Genomic DNA, 17,045 nt, shown 5'->3' with positions numbered 1-17,045 from the left:
ATTGCAGGTTCTGGCAACTGACATGTCTAAACACATGAACCTGTTAGCAGACCTGAAAACTATGGTTGAAACAAAGAAAGTCACCAGTCTAGGCGTCCTGCTCCTCGACAATTATTCTGATCGCATACAGGTAAGGACGAAGAAAGAAAGGATATTTGAACAAAAAGTAGATAAAGAAAACCATGAATGTGTTTCTGGGCTCATTATACTTTTTTGCTTGTCTCTGAAGGTTCTTCAGAACATGGTTCACTGTGCAGACCTGAGTAATCCCACTAAACCTCTTGAACTGTACCGCAAATGGACAGATCGCATCATGGTGGAATTTTTCACTCAAGGGGACAGGGAGAGAGACAAAGGAATGGAGATCAGCCCGATGTGTGATAAACACAATGCCTCCATTGAGAAAAACCAGGTAGTCATTGTGGTTGAAGGTGAGATGATTCGTTTGGGCCTGAAATAAAGTGACATGATACATTACTTTTATCCAGGTAGGGTTCATTGACTACATCGCCCATCCTCTTTGGGAGACGTGGGCCGACTTAGTACACCCTGACGCACAGGAGATCCTGGACACCCTAGAGGACAACAGAGAGTGGTACCAGAGCATGATACCTCATAGCCCCTCACCAGGGCCAGAAACCCAGGAGGAAGAAGGCCTTCCAGAGGAAGCGTCAGCAACTGCCTCGGGGAGCTGCTCCACATCAGCTGACAAGTTTCACTTTGAATTAACACTGGAAGAGGAGGAGGAATCCGATACAGAGAGTTCAACTGAGGATGAGCGGGGCTATGGCAGAACCAAGAACAGCAGTGAATGTGGTTCTTCTGCAGCTCTACAGCGTAACCAGGCCCCCAGCAAAGACCCGGGCAGGACATTTTCTGTTGGCCTCAAGAGTGATGCGGCAGAGGAAGGTGCCCCTGAGGTGCCCCACTTCACACTGGGCACATAACAACTGTAAATCTGTTTTTCTTTTTGGATGTGCCACACTTGCAGACAAGCCTGAACATTTTAATTTGGTCCCTTTTTCTACTTTCTTTCTGCTCCTCCCTTTGACTTGCAATAAAACCACAGAGAGCTGGAGATGACTTGGCTGCAGAAAACAGTGATTTCAGGGGGGGTGTTCTATGACTTATGCACAAAACTAATAATGTTGATGACAGTGCAAGTGCCACCCTCCAGTGTCTCTGAAGGAGGTCTGCTACAAAAAAGGAGGACAAAACAAAAAAGTTGCTTTTGCTATTTGCATTTTATTAATTCATATTGACGTATTGTTTCAAATGCCTTTGGTATGCATGCTATCATTTTGATTTATAGATATGCACATTTCACTTTGCTCTTCACTGACCTGTGAATTCTTTGGGTTTTAGTTAAACATGCGCACACTGACAGTTGTCGAGTGAGGAACAAGCACTTTTTGGAGTTGCCAAACATGAATAACATTGTTATATCTCTAGAAAACAAACTCTATGTCAACGTGTAGTTTGGCTTTTGCTCATCATTTGCCCACAGCAATCCTTTTTCCACAGGCACTTGCATATATTAAAGTGTAGATAAGGGGAGAATGTAAAGGCAGACGGCTCCAGTTGTTGGGTCTGCTAACATCACTATAACAAAAAATTCAGGAAATGCCCAGGAGCACTGTGCTAGAACTGTCCTCTGTGCTCTCAGCAATCAATAGCTTTTTGAAAGGACATAGTCAATGACAAAACAAGTGCCAAGCAAGAATGACACAGCCTACACTGTATTTTCCATTTTGCCACTGGCTACTTTCCATCAGCGATGGCCGAAGTATGCCGGTTTCTACCACCATGTGTGCCAACCTGCCCTCCCTGTTCTCTACCTTCTGCTCAGCATGGACTCAGACTATGTCTTAAGTGAGGTAAACTGCCATACAAAGGACGAGACATCGGTTCAAAGCACTTTGGATTATACTTTCAGGTTTTTTTCATACCACTTCCACCAAAGATGTAAAACGTGACTGATTTTCTGTTGGTGACTGATCAGCTGGTTGAATTGACCCTAAACAGGCTGGAGCCCTACAGCCCACAGCAGAAGGACTCTGTGTTGTTTTATTTATTACTGTGCAGAAGCTGGTGTTCTGTTGGAATGTGAGAATGCAACATACAGATGAGTATGGAGCACATCTTCACAATGAATTAGTTGGTTTCTTTTATTTTTACAAAACAAGTATATTCTGTGAATGAGTTTCTTTTGACTTTCTTCTTCTTCTTTTAAACAAAGAATGTCCTTTTTGTTTTTCAATTGTTTCTCTTTGTTAGAAAACTGACCAAATGCTCAGTGTTGCCTTCAGCATCAAAGACACTTTTACCTGCATTAAATACAACATGCAAAGAATAACTCAGGTTTATTATGTTCGCTCACATTTTTAATTTAGCAGATAACATAAAACACGAACAGAGCGCTTTTCAAAATAAAGTGTTCTTCAGATTCTTCTGACTTGGTCATATCTGCTTTTCTTAGACTTCAACTGATTGTTCCTTTATAATCTTGCACCATATTTACTGTTCTCAGTATTTGGTTCAAATACTTATTTCATGTTAACAATTACCTTGAATTAGCGTGGATATATAACACCATGATGCAGCTTGGACAATCTAAACTTTGCCATTTCCTGTGGCTGTTTTTGGCTTTGTTTCCATCTTCAGTTGTATGCCTTACCAATAAAAGGAACATTTTCTCTCTGTCAGCTTTTTCAATTACACTTGAAAGCTAATGCTATGGACTACATGCACATGTTACCTCCACGTTTGATGTATGACCGCTCAGTCATTTCTGGTTTGGAGAGTCGAGAGCAAAACTGTTGATACATGAAAAAGGCTGAGAGAATGCCTAGAATCCAACAACTACTTAGCATGTGACATGAACAGCAGCCGACCCAGAGGGGAGGATCCTACGGAGGAAGGTCTGGAAATAAAAATGAAAAAAACAAAGCAGTTTACAGGGAAAACATCAAAAGAAGAAATATGAAAATGAATTATTAACAATCCACTGTAAAATCATAAAACGTGATAAAGTGGATAAATGAATAAACACAAAGTAAATAAGTAGTAGTAGTAAAATTAAAATTAGTAGTAAAAAGTTAGCTGAAAGTCAGGTTAAACAGATGCGTCTTGAGTCTTTTCTTAAAAGCATCAATGGTCTCTGTGGCCCTCAGGTCCACTGGTAGACTGTTCCACAAACGACGGCCACGGAGCTGAAAAGATGCCTCTGCGTAGGTTTGGATTTATGCTGTCGGAATGGTTAATAGATCAGGGCCAGAGGACATCAGAGTCCGTGAGGGTTCATAGTTTACTAAAAGATCTGATAAATAAGAAAGCACAAGACCGCTGGGAGCAAATGCAGGGATTTCAAAGTCCTGGTGATGTGAGCCTGTCTCCTGGTCTGAGAACTCGTGCAGCAGAACTCTGGAGAAGCTGAAGGTTTTTCAGCTAGCAGGACCTTACAATAATCACTTCTACTGATGATGAAAGCATGCATCAGCATCTCCACATAATAGCAGGTTAGGAATCTTCTGACACACAAGGTGTATATTTGAATAAACCCCTTTTGGATTTGAGGAGAAACTTTATTCATATTCGTTATGTTTGTATACATTTCTTTTTTGACTGGACGGAAACGTGAAGAGATAAGAGAGGGATGTTAGAGAGGGGGACAAACTACGCACCCACGGGCGTTTTTCATTCACTCATTTACTTTTGCTGCAGTTGTTTTTGTTCCTTAACGGTTGTTTTTTTGGTGTGTACTTTTTTACTTGTTAATTTATATATTTTTTTAAAAAGTATATCACATGTCACATTTGCAGCTATATTTATTTAATTTGAATGTCATTTCTGAATGTCCTTCTTGCTGCCGCAGATAAGTGAATTTCCCCATCGTGGGATAAATAAAGGTATCTAATCTAATTTAATCTAAAAACATTGCTCATTCTGTGACATAATTAATGCGGAAATGCAAAGAAAGGATTGCATTTTCATTTTTTACATCCACCGTGCAAAAAGTTTATTTGGCTTCTCTCTTTGTGTAGGGTGGGGGGTGTGGGGCCTGGGGGGTCGGCGCTACGGGGGATGGGGCCCCTGGGCTGAGGAGTCCTGGGCCCAATGCTGTGGGGTGGGTGGGGGATGGCTGTTTCACCACCAGGGGACAGTCTACTAGCTGTTACCCTCTTCGTCATATAATCACTTATTAGGGTGATGTGGGGTGTGGGGTGTCAGCCTGCGATGCACCTTGGGGGGAGGAGCTACTTGGGAGTGGTCCTCCTCCCATGGATGCCATATGGAAACGTCCCCCCCCCCCGGTTTTAACTGCACCGGGGAATTCAAGCTTCTTTATTACGTGGTTACTGTAGGCTGTAAAAAAAACCTGTAGAGCTTTCGTGAACCAAGAGACAAAGGAAAAGCCCCCCCCCCCCCCCCCATTCAATCAACAACAGAACCCAACCAGTCCAAACCCCCCAATATAATGTGAAGTCACAGAACCAGGGCCAACCAGCATCTCCAGCTGGTGCATTCACCGACCTCTGGAGCTTAGAATATTAGCAGAACTCAGTCCGCTACAATCCTAGCCTCTTTCCAGGTGGATCAGGCTGTCAGGGACGCCAGATTCCAAGATTACATTCAAAAGGTAATAAGATGCTGGAAGTGAAGCTGAAGTCAAAAGAAGTGATGTTAAGGAGAATACGGCTAAACTCTTCTGAGCAAACAGATATTTGTTTGACCTGCGTCCAAATCAACACTGTAATCTGATAATAACCCTGTTGCAGCCAGCACTGGGTCACCATGACGACGCGAGGCAATCTGAGCACTCATTGGTCAGTCGTCCTGTCAATCACTCTTAGAATCTGCTGCAGGTGCAAAGCTGGTCACAGACGGATCCGCTGCACTGAAGCTACGGGAAAACAGCCGCTTTCACGGTAATTCCTGAGCTTCTTTACACCATGAACCGTGTTAACGACGGCTGAGCGCGCGGTTTTACGGTTAGGTTGACAGTTTATCGTCGTTACCGGGGCAACGATAAACTGCTAACCTTCATTCGAGTTAGCCGGGAGGCTTAGCTAGCTTCTTTCTTCGGTTACTTTTCGGCTCTTTGATGCTGGACCGGTAAAATCCGCGTGTACAGCAACCGTTTCCTCGTTCACGCTCGTGAGGTTGCCACGGTAACGGCCAGCCCTCGTTCGCGCTGGTGGAGCTCTCGTGCAAACTCAAGTGCGAATGTGGCTAATGTGGCACAGCTCGGTTTCCAGCTAAACTTTGGGGCGGTTCTGGGGGGGGTTCGGTGTAGGGGCTCCCAGTGGTATCCTGATCTGGTTAAGACGTTCTCGCGATGCAGGACAGACTGTTCAGCTGCTGCTTATCCCGGTAAGCCCCGCCACTTCCGCCCTCTTATCCCCCTGAGGTGACGCTGATAGGAGCCGCGGGACCCGCCCCCCGCGTGCTGTTCAGTGACGTCACGCATTGACCTTGAATCTGCGTTTGAAGGTTGTCCATCTGTGCCAAAACAAATGTGATCCTTTATGATTATTTTAACCGTAGTCATATTTTCCTTCATTCTAAAGCGCTCACACTGTGTGTGTGTGTGTGTGTGTGTGTGTGTGTGTGTGTGTGTGTGCGAGCTAGCTACTATTAAGGCGACTAGCTCCAAAAGGATCCAAGAGCGATCCAAAAGGATTCAAAAACCTGTATATGTGCACCAAGGCCACTTTATTCAACCTCAAAGTTGACACCTCTACTTTAGTCTAAAATACTGTTTATGTACTAATAACTCAAAGTACACAGTAAGAGTACACAATCATTGAGAGGAGAAAGCTTTGTGGTGTGTATTACATGTAGTAATACATGATTAGAACAGATGAGGCTTTTTATTCTGAAAAAAGCCTGCTCCCCATGACACTGCTCTAAACCGTGTCATGGGGGGTGAATAACGTCTCTACAGGGCGGTGGGTTTAACCACGACTGGTTTAACCACGACTGAGCAAGCGGCGCCCCTGCTCCGTAGGCTGGAAAAGGGCGAGCTCCCGGAGGACACTGCAGCCCGAGGGGGCTCGGACCCCTTGGGGGTGAACCTCAGACCCAGCAGCAGGCGCCGTGGGGTGGGTGGGGGTAACGTGGGGGGGGGGGGGGGGCGCGGCTGGGTCAGACTCTGTCTCTGTCTGGCCTCCAATCAAGGATGGATGCAGGCCAACCCTGGTCTCAGACTGGTCCTCCATCAGGGAAAAAAGAACAAAAAAGCTTTGAGTGTCGTTAAACACAGAGACGCATATTTCAGAGGACGTTCAATTGACCGTTCTGCATGTCAATCAAGTGACTTACTTCACCCCTAGGATGAAGATTCTCTGATAGATTGTTTATTTATCTTTGATGGCCCGCGATCTACCGTCACATTCTCCATGATAGACTTAATGAGGACCCCGTTCTAAACCATAGACCAGAGAACATCTTTACAGTCGACGGTCTAAACAGCCGAAAATAGTTTTTCTTTTTCCAAATGTTAAGTGAAAAAATAAAACACAAATGTTTGTTTGTTTCACCTGTAAAAAGGACTGAGTCAAATAAAACAACATTTAAAGACAAAGACAAGATGAACATGTTTCCATCACACACGTGCAAAACTTTATTGGAACTCTAGAAATGTCAAAAAACACAATTTCACTGTTTGTATTGAATCCAAGTTATGGAATAAACACAAACCAACTGGCACCATAAGTCATTCAGAAACACTGTGATGGATGTGATCAATACTTTGACAGCAGATCCATTCACATTTCTGCCACGCCACTAGCGCTAATCATCAATCACAGGAGACGTCGGTGTGGAGAAATGGCCTTGGAGCGGCGAGCTCCTTAAATGTGGGAGGGGCTACGGATGAAGCCATTTTGGGAAATGGTGGCTGGTGATTTTCCAGAGGATCCATCAATTCCACATGACACGCTCAACTTTTGATGAGTCGTGTGACGCTGTGGGACCTCTGGTGGCGCCGCTGTGCAGCGCTCAAGGCCGCCAGTTCCTACCAAGACGCGCATCTGGTTGTTGATTACTCATTTATATGAAAAAAGTGTTTCCTTTGTATTTTGGAGAAATATGTCAATTAGACACGCCTCAAAAACCACCTCCTCCATGCACAAACAAGTATTTTCCATAAATGCGAGTTTTTCAAAATCGTCGTGTTTTCACATGGACGTGCTTCATGTTGTTTTAGGTGCATATTTAAGGTTTAAAATTCACTTTAAAAAGTATATTCTCTTTAGTTATAATGGTAAGATAACAGTAAAAAATATTTAGGCCATAAAATACTAATGTAATCATTTTAAGGATGCAATCAACTGTCAGTTGACAAAAGTCAGATGTCTCACAACAGAATGAACCATTCTATTCACATTTTAATGCCTGGTTTTCCTCCTTGCTTTTGAAATAATTAAATGAAAGAAGATTTTCCCCCATAACTGTAAATGATTACTTCCACCATTTACTATGCATTGTTTGTAAATAAATGAATCTAAATTGATTTGTATTCTCGGACAGATGGCGTCTGCAAACTCCACATATGGACAGAAGGAGTCAACAGACCAGAACTTTGATTTTATGTTTAAAATCCTCATCATCGGCAACAGCAGTGTTGGGAAAACGTCTTTCCTGTTCCGCTATGCAGACGACTCCTTCACTCCAGCTTTTGTTAGCACGGTGGGCATCGACTTCAAGGTCAAGACCATCTACAGGAACGACAAGAGAATAAAGCTGCAGATCTGGGTAAGGACTTTTCACGGTTAAAACAGTCCATCTTACCGTATCCAGAGACGTTTTTGGTTACAAGGCATGTGAGAAGATGTAATATGATACAGCATTACATCATTAAAGACCCACTCTAATGAAAACTGTGTTTTCGGTGCGTTTAACATGTTCTTGTGGCATTTTTCTCATGATGGAGGACATATATGAAGAAAATTAAGATGAAAACTTTATTTCTGAGGATTTCTTTATTCTAATCGTTGGGAATCAGGAGCAGATGGAAAAATCCCATTGGAAAAAGCTTGTAGGTGTGACATAGGACCAACAACAGCGGACCAAAGTCTCCCTGATCTACTCCATTCTGATCATCCACCTGCAGACAAACAGATCCATGAACGTCTTTGTTTTCCTGGTCTGAGCTGGAATCTGGATCAGAACTGGACGGCTAATCTTTGGTTAGCCGTCCAGAAGGATGTCGGGAAGTAGGAGCAGGCTTACTCTGCGCCAACAGTCCCACCCACAATTCAGAGGTGAATTTTGAATGAACTCCTGCTGTTCTGCAGAAACTACACTTTATTGTTAAAATATACGCTTGTCTGCCTTTACTCATATGAACTGAAGTGCTGTCCCATTCCAAACCCATAGAGTTCATTATGATGTGGCGCCAACTTTTGCCGCTGTTACAGCTTCAACTCTTCATGGAAGGCTGTCCATGAGGTTGAGGAGAGTTTCGAATAGTTTTGGCCCATTCTTCCAAAAGGTCATTGCTGATGTCACAGACTTATGTTGGTGGAGAAGACCTGACTCTCAGTCTCTGCTCTAATTCATCCCAATGTTGTTCTATGGGGTTCAGGTCAGGACTCTGTGCAGATCAGTCCAGTTCACCCACACCAGTCTGTCCTCCATGTCTTCATGGACCTTGCTTTGGTCACTGGTGCACAGTCATGTTGAAAGAGGAAGGAGATGCTCCAAACGGTTCCCACAGGTTTGGGAGCATGGAATTGTCCAAAATGTTTTGGTATCCTGAAGCATTCAGAGTTCCTTTCACTGGAACTAAGGGGCCAAGTCCTGATAAACAAGCCCATACCATAATACCTCCTCCACCAAATTTCACACTCTGCACAATGGGGCCCCAAATGTGCCGTTGTCCTGGCAACCTCCAAACCCAGACTCGTCCATCAAGTTGCCAGATGTAACAGTGTGATCCATCCCTCCAGAGAAGGCGTCTGCACTGCTCTAGAGTCCGGTGGCGGCGTGCTTTCCACCATTGCATCAATGCTTTGCATTGCACTTGGTGATGTGTGGCTCTGATGCAGCTGCTCACCATGGAAACCCATTCCATGAAGCTCTCTGCGTGCTGGACTTGTAATCTGATGGTCACATGACGTTTGGAGCTCTGTAGCTACTGACTGCAGAAAGTCTGTGACCTCTTTGTGCGTCAGCATCCTCTGACCCCTCTCCATCAGTTCACATGGTCTACCACTTGGTGTCTGAGCTGCTGTTGTACCCAAAGTCTTTCATTTTGTTCTGACAGAACTGACAGCTGACTGTGCAATATTTAGGAGTGAAGACATTTCACCACTGGATTTGTTGACCAGGTGACATGACGGTTCCAGGCTGGATTTCACTGAGTCCTGAGAGCGGAACATTTTGTCACAAATGCCTGTGAAAACAGTCTGAGTGATGATTTTATACACCTGTGGCCGAGTGATCAGGACACCTGATTGTGATCATTTGGATGGCTGAGCCAATACTTTTGGTGGTATAGTGTATGTCCTAGAAAACGACACAGGTTCATAGATTTGGGGTAAAAACTGCATCATCATAATTAAAAGACCACTGGGAGCGCTTTGAAAATAGATCAAAAGACGATTGGAGTGGGACTTTAAAGATATATAGTTTTAAGAAAGATACTCAGGATCATTGGGGGTTTTTGTTTTTTCAAATAATCGTAGGGGAAGAATTTGTGCCTGGCATGTTTGTTGAATTTTTTGTAACGTTAGACTCTTTAGTCCAAGGAACTATTTAATCTCATATGTAGTGGCGTTATCTTTAAAGAACACGGATGCTGACTATTGTGCTGGTATTCTGCAGAAAGGGATTGGTCAGTTACAAGAGAAAACTGGTGTTTTTATCCAACATCCAAGTGACGCCATCATGCTCTTAGAGTAGTTATTCAGTACCAGCAGCAAAAATGACAAAGAAACAAAGCTGCTGTCAAACTGGTACAGAAAAATAAGATGATTCCATTTTATTTACTTTCCAACAAGAACAACAAAGTCTGTGGCTGAATCCGAATTCCTTCCCCTACATTTATCCCTCCAAACGGAGAGTTATGGAGAAATAGTGTCTTCAAGTCCAGACGCTGCTACCACTCGATGATGTCATCAATAGTCATCGCCCGGTCAGTTACATTAGCGTGGAGCTGCCAGCGCTCGTAAAAAACGTCGGTTTTATAACTTTAAAAGTCATGCAAAAGCAAATAAAAAAATAAAAAGGCATTCAAAAACAAAGTCATTACTTGGATTTAAATGTAAACGTCTGTGCTTCAGACCACACTCACCTGAAGAAACGCGTTTGTCCCACGTCTAATGTGGATCAATCACCCTACCAGCAGAGGGATACCCATCTTAAGTCACTACGGCTCCCCCTTAAAAAAGCTTTTTTTGGACACCACTACAGCTCCAAATGCCCCTACAGCTGGATCATTAGGGGAGGATCTTGCTATAACCTACTGGCCACAGCAGTGAATACAGTCATGCACCATCTAAACACCCCGATGTTGGGGTCTCTTTCACAAATGCCTTGAAACAGTATTAAACCATTCAGGACTCCAGAAGAATGACGGTATTTCTAAAGTTAATTTTTAGTTTTTACCTGATGGTCACATTCATTCTGCTTCTGTCTGCTTTGGTTCTTCTTGTCCCTATAGGACACGGCTGGTCAGGAGCGGTACAGAACCATCACCACAGCCTATTACAGGGGAGCCATGGGCTTTATCCTCATGTATGACATCACCAACGAGGACTCCTTTAATGCTGTGCAGGACTGGTGAGGCAAAACGCTGTCAAATGACTCCTTTATGGATTTCCTTTACTTAACTATTTGGTGGTTGTCCTGAGGGATCTTGGGGTGTTTTGGTGTGGGGGTGACTGGGACTCCCCCTCCTCTTTTCCATCATCCACCACAGTAGAAGACAAACTCTCACCTGAGCACAGGTGCTATCTCACCTTTGCATTAATAATATTCATAGTTTTTTCACGGTAACAGGAGCTTCTCTCCTGCTCTAAAAGCCGTGGTTCTTCTGTCTCTGTGACTCACTTTGAAGGCTCACTGTCCCGCATTAACCCAAGAGGGGAAAATAAAAACTAAGTAAAATTAGGGGACTATTTTATTATTTTTATTGTCACTATGAAAATAAGACAAATATCAGTTCTGTAAAGTTCTTCACAGATTCTGACTTCTGTCCTCAATAACTCTTCTGACAAACGTTCAAATGTGACAGAGAGTATCTCCATCCTTTTCTATTAACACTGAGAGTGAACTACAGATGCATTTCCAAAGAAAAAAGATTGTTTTTCTGCCTTTTAATGAGATTTGTTCTCTTCGAACTGTAAATGGATACACAGCAGCAAGCTGGTCGCTAAGGGGCCGTCAACAAAGTGCAAGTTCAGAGAAAAGACCATTCTGTAAAAATCTATAATGTGTCAAAAACAAATACATGTCAAATGTTAATAGAGATATGAATCAAACTAAAGGTGCTCAATAGCTCTGAAGACACTGAAGCTGCTGTCACCATGACCTTCATCATGACCTTCCTGTCCTACTAGAAAGTTTGGTGACAGTAACTTCAGTGTCTTCAGAGCTATTGAGCACTTTTGACTAATTATCATCCATATTTCAAAAAAGGCTTTTTACAGCATCATAATTCTTATGGTAGGCACGGTTGGCCAATCCAATTATGCAGCAGCCTTGTTTCATTGTCCACTATGTCCTTGGTTTCAGACTGTTTGTTGAACTTTAAAAATCTGAATGTGTTTGTAGGTCGACCCAAATCAAGACATATTCATGGGACAATGCGCAGGTCCTGGTGGTGGGAAACAAGTGCGACGTGGAGGACGAGCGGGTGGTGGCTTCAGAGAGGGGCCGTCTGCTGTCTGAGCAGCTGGGTAAGTCTGACTTTCAGCCAGTAATCTCGCCCCAGGAGGGGCGTTCATGGACTGCGTTCATGTAGCTCTTTTCTACCTTCTTTAAGGCCTGAAGCGCTTATCGCTCACAGTCCCGTTCACACTGATGGCGGCTCATTTAGGTGGTCGACAGCTCAGGCTTCAAGGTTGCTGGTTGTAAGACAACCTGATCGATTCCCATATCATTCCATTTATTGTGTTTTAGAGTCATCTTCTGATCTGTTGTTAAAATGTTCCCAGTCGTCTTTTTGTCATGATTTTGTCATTTTTGGCCAAAATCTAAAACCTGTGTTGTTTTCTAGGACGTAGTTTCTGCAGAGCGGCAGGAGTTCATTAGAAATTCTCCTCTGAGTTGTGGGCAGGATTGTTGGCCCAGGATGATTTCCCATCATCCCTTTGTTTACACTCCCTCCCTCTAGCTTACAGCCCCTCACACCTCCAAGCTAACATTAGCTACAAAACAAAAACAGCAGCAGTATCAGATCTATCCATCCGTCCAGTTCTGATCCGGATTCCAGATCAGATCAGGAAAACAAGGACGTTCATGGATCATGAAGCTTGTGGCCTGCCTGTAGTTACGTACAAGCATGTAGTTTGTATGTAACTACTACATGTTTATTCAAGCAGCTGGTGCTGTCAACGCCCACTTTAGTAGCTCACATGACTCACAGTCGACCCGCGAGCCGCTTCACCAAAGCTTCAATGGAATCTAATAGCATAAACTGAGCGTCTGGTGCCTTTTGATCTGGTGAATTCATTTTGTCCAACATATGGTCCTGTAGCTCCAGTAGTGGGGGTTTTGTTGATAAAATGAGTGGCAGGAGTGGCTCTGAGCGCTGACCTCTGCTGACCTCTGTGGACTTTGGGTCACAGTCGACAGGTTTCTTCCCGGGAAGTTTAATCTCTCTCATTAGATTTTATTTAGGCATTTGATCAAAAACAAGTTGGAGTTTAATTCAAGAAATAAAGTTTCTGATCCAGATTTCCGCTCTTCCATTTCTCACTCGATAACTTTTGTGTCATGGATGTTATTTATGCTTCAGGTCTAACTACCGGGTTTTATGGTGGAGTAAATTGGGCTGTCCAAAATAATGAGTGGAATAAAATATAATAAAGTAGGAAAACAAAATCTGATTACTTTTTAGCACTCAGACAATTAACATTTGAACTACTCTGAATGGTCATAGTGTTGTGACATGAAACAATGGTCCGATCTTTCTGGTATCAAATGAGGGTCGTGTGCCTTAATAAGAAAAAAGTCCTTCTATGGTAAAAGATCAAAATCAGATGTTGTAGCCCGATCAGTATAGACAGTTAATTTAGTCTTATTATGGTCAGTGCTTTCAATTTCAAGCTTCATATTCCAGACAAATACTTTACTAAAAGTCTCCTTATCGTGAACAGATCATAGCCATTTATTCAGCAGGAGGCGCACAAAAACAGGTCAACTTAGCTTAACTTGGCTAAACTAAGCTAAGCTAAACTTAGCTAAGCTATGCTAGCAGCATATTCGCAGTTTTAGACTTCCCTTAACAATAATTTTTTAACGTTTATAACTGACAGTAAGTGTCTTTATTGGGTAGTCTTAACACAAACACCGACCTACAGAAGCATTTTAACAGAACAAAAACGGGGTTGTGTTTTGTTTTTTATGAGAACGGTGGTGTCCTGCTGACAGACAGACGGACGCAGATGTGGCCCATGCAGAGAGCTTAAAATAAAGAATCCTATTTTCTCTAAACAACAACCCAAACTAACAAAAGGTTCCATTGATATGAGCTAGTCATGAATATTCTTCATTTATGCTACAACAACAATTTGAAAAGAAAGTCATAATTAATGTATCAGTTTTAAAGAATCACATCTGATCCAGTATAGTTCTGAAGATACTAAAGCTTCAGTCACCAAACTTCTCACAATTATCACCAGTTTTGACTAGGTAATAGTTAACTATTTCTACTAGTTGATGATAGCTGCAATATTTGGACTTGATTGTTAAAGCTCCTTCACAGAATTGATCAGCTCAAGAGGTAAATGATAAAAGAAGGTTAATTAAAGAGTGTCTGGTCCAGACTCGGTATCACCAGATACTCAAATCAAATGACTCAGATTTTCATCTGACCAAAAAAAAACCTAATAAGGACATCCCTAGTTCAGAGAACTATCGCTGGTTTAGTGTTCGAGCAGCAGACAGGTTTTCAGTTTAGACACTAATGAAGGGTTGCTTAAACCAGAGAACGCTGTGCTGTGCATTGAATGCATTTCTCACAGCGTGTTTCCAGGAGAAACTGCAGCATGACGGCCTCAGCGGTTTGTGAGTTGCCCCTCATTCCGCCTCTGGTGGATGAACTGGGTCCTAAATTCTGTTTTCAAGGTCAGAAGTGATAAGCAAAGACACAAAGCTCAGCGTTTTAGACTGTAGAACCAAAAACACTGATGTTTCGGTTACCAGGCGTCACGGTCAGTACGTTTGACATGAATGTACAAGCTGCTTTGTGACACGTTTTCTGTCCTTCCTGCTGACAGGATTTGAGTTCTTTGAGGCGAGTGCCAAGGACAACATCAACGTGAAGCAGACTTTCGAGCGGCTCGTGGACATCATCTGTGAACGGATGGCGGAGAGTCTGGACAACAACGACCCGACGATCACCGGAGCCAAGCAGGGGCCTCAGCTCACAGAGCAGTCCACGAGGTCCCAGGACTGTGCCTGCTAAATCCCCACCACTGCTGGTCTAGACTTTACACTTCATTCTTTGTTTTGGTTGGGGGACATTGCTATTGCAGACCAGCTTTCTGGTTTTTGGACCCACAGCCGGTGCGGTTTGTAGACACACGCAGATGTGTGTCGCTATCAAAGGTCAGAGGAGTCAAAAGTCGTTTTGTTGACCTACAGGCAACCGCCGCGTCATCTTTCCACGCTGCTGGAAGCCCAACATGTCTGACCACCCTCATCTGGAATCCTGATACACTTGGTTTTTAAGAAACCCCTTTCTTTAATCATGAGCTTACACCGGACCGTCCTGTAAAGATGACCTTTCTCCACCAGTTTGCTAGGAACTCCTGAAGAGGATTCCTGGTGTGAATTGGCTGCTGATAAATGAGCTGAAATGTGGTTTTTGTTGGTAGACGGTGTGTTTGCACATTTTCAGGCTAGCACACAAAAGCACAACACTAAAGTGGGGTTCAATACGTTTAAACTCTACTAAAAAGACTTCAGGTACAACTTTGTTCCAGTTACCAAACTGTACTGAATGATATATTACTAGTCGTGTCAAAGTAATCCTTACCCTCCGATGTTACTATGGAAGGATTGTAAAGTAATCCTGTCTTATTTTATGTTGCTTCCTTCACAGGACCTTCAGAAATCAACCAAACATGTACCACACAGCATTTTACATTTGGTTGACGGCTTTAGGGTTTTAACAGAAACACTGTTTTAAAAAAGTGAACGCTCTGGAAGCACAATGAGAGGACCGACCCTAAACATTAGTCAGTTTGGTCCAGGTACACAAAAGACGGACCTACACATGTAGTACAGCAACAAGGCAGGTTAGCTTCAGGAGAATCCAGCATTAGGACCACAAAGGACAAGTTAAGGTGTTTGGGTTCATGGAGTGGAACCAAAAACTAGTTAAATGAGGGGAAATATTTAGCAGAAAAGCTGAAAATGACTATGCAGTAGATGAAATTATGATCTCATAGTCTCGCTGTTTGACACCACTGTGTTTTGAGAAGCAGGTTTATTTAGTACAGATGTTACCGAACAGAATATTCCTAAGGAAAATGCCTTACACTACATGAACATGTGACTGTAACACATGACGTTTCTAATGAGTTACTCCAACACCGTTCAGGCGTGTTCTGGAACCGGGAAGCTTTCCCTCCAGAGCAGAGGCTCTACTCTTTCTACAGCTGCTGTAACAGCTCTCATGTTAGAATCTAGCTTTGTGGCTTGTCCTCTGTCGTTTTATAAATTTAGCTGGAGTTCTGTAACATTGTTTAGCTCTTTCCAGTGTTTTTCTGTAGACGTCAAACCAGATTCCTGGAGTTTCTGCTCTTGTTCAGCACAGAGCTGCTGGAAAAGGCTGAAGTGGAGAAGAACAGCACTTCTTATTTCTTTCGCTTTATTTGTAACGTAGTTTATTGCTTAGAGGATTTGTTTTTACAGATGTGTTGATTTGTCCAAATGTTCTGGTTTAGGTGAATGTGTTTCCAGTGTTGACCGAGCAATGATGCTCCAGGCAGAAGTCGGACATTCCAGCCTCCTCCTCTGCAGTTCTCACCCACTGTCCTCCTCCCAGCGGGTGGATGGAGGTTCAGGACTCCATTAGGATGTCAGGGACAATGAAGCAGCAGCAGGGAAGGTTGTTCTTTTGTGTTTTGTGGTAGGAAAAGTGTTTGGAAGATTGTTCTGGATTGAAAGTGAATTTTATGACGATGTTTTATTCCTGTTTAAGTATTTTTCTTCTTTTGCTACACGTGTGAACTCAGAACTCACACGTGAACTGAAAACCCGACAGGCTTGTTAGCTGTTTGAAATGTGCGCTGTACGTATGAAAGTGAGAAATAAATCCTTTCTTTTGAAAAAAGGAATCTGTTGGTCCCCTTTTCAGACGTGAGCTTGTTGACAGGGGGGTGGGGGGCATCCACGTGGTTTTCTTCATTTGATCATTTATGGGTTGATTCTGCTTCATTTCTCTCTGGGCCTTTTTGGGTGTCGACAGATTTGTTCTTTTTGATGCAGAATCGTGCATTAAAGGTCCTTTCCTGCTTTTCTTTTTTATGAAATAGTAATTTTTGCGTCTCATTTTCCAACCAGGAATTAAGACGACTCGATCTCTGAGGCTCCGCCTTTCTCTCTTTGTGGGTGCCGCCCATTTCATGACATCATCCGAGTCGGCCTCAGCAGTGTGTCTGTGTCTCTACCATGAAAACAAACATCTGAAATTTTACAAAGATGGATGTTCATAGGATGTTCAAGAGGGGCTGTACGGTGGTTAGCAGCAGGAATGCCGTTTCCCCCGGTTCAAGTCCCAACCGGGGGACCTGAACCAGAACACCAATGGGGGACCTTTCTGTGTGGAGTTTGCATGTTCTCCCCGTGCATGTGTGGGTTTTCTC

The 17,045-nt window shown here is 43.2% G+C and overlaps 2 protein-coding genes across 8 annotated transcripts in view; both read left to right on the top strand.

Annotated features, from left to right (window-relative positions):
• LOC101161266 (cAMP-specific 3',5'-cyclic phosphodiesterase 4C) overlaps positions 1-2,705 on the top strand; it is a 45,145-nt gene extending 42,440 nt beyond the window's left edge. For all 6 annotated transcript variants that reach the window (XM_020710797.2, XM_020710795.2, XM_011486151.3 and 3 more), the window contains 3 exons: positions 8-130; positions 230-412; positions 489-2,705. In XM_020710797.2, the coding sequence (XP_020566456.1) occupies positions 8-130; positions 230-412; positions 489-947 (765 nt within the window). In that variant the 3' untranslated portion in view covers positions 948-2,705. The remainder of the gene's footprint in view (positions 1-7; positions 131-229; positions 413-488) is intronic.
• A 2,112-nt stretch (positions 2,706-4,817) lies between these two features.
• On the top strand, positions 4,818-16,517 carry LOC101164677 (ras-related protein Rab-3A). 2 transcript variants are annotated; one of them, XM_023964837.1, is made up of 5 exons: positions 4,818-4,928; positions 7,534-7,758; positions 10,670-10,788; positions 11,782-11,906; positions 14,451-16,517. In XM_023964837.1, exons 2-5 carry the CDS (start codon positions 7,534-7,536, stop codon positions 14,636-14,638), a joined length of 657 nt encoding a protein of 218 aa, XP_023820605.1. In that variant the 5' UTR covers positions 4,818-4,928; the 3' UTR covers positions 14,639-16,517. The 2 variants fall into 2 exon arrangements, with proteins under 2 accessions (XP_023820605.1, XP_023820607.1); XM_023964839.1 differs by lacking the exon at positions 4,818-4,928 and adding an exon at positions 5,091-5,373.
• The last annotated feature ends 528 nt before the right edge of the window (positions 16,518-17,045 follow it).

Source organism: Oryzias latipes, chromosome 17, assembly GCF_002234675.1.
Source record: "Oryzias latipes chromosome 17, ASM223467v1".
NCBI classification, from domain to species: Eukaryota; Metazoa; Chordata; class Actinopteri; order Beloniformes; family Adrianichthyidae; genus Oryzias; species Oryzias latipes.
Note: the sequence above shows the minus strand (reverse complement) of the source record. Positions and strands in the feature narration are given on the sequence as shown.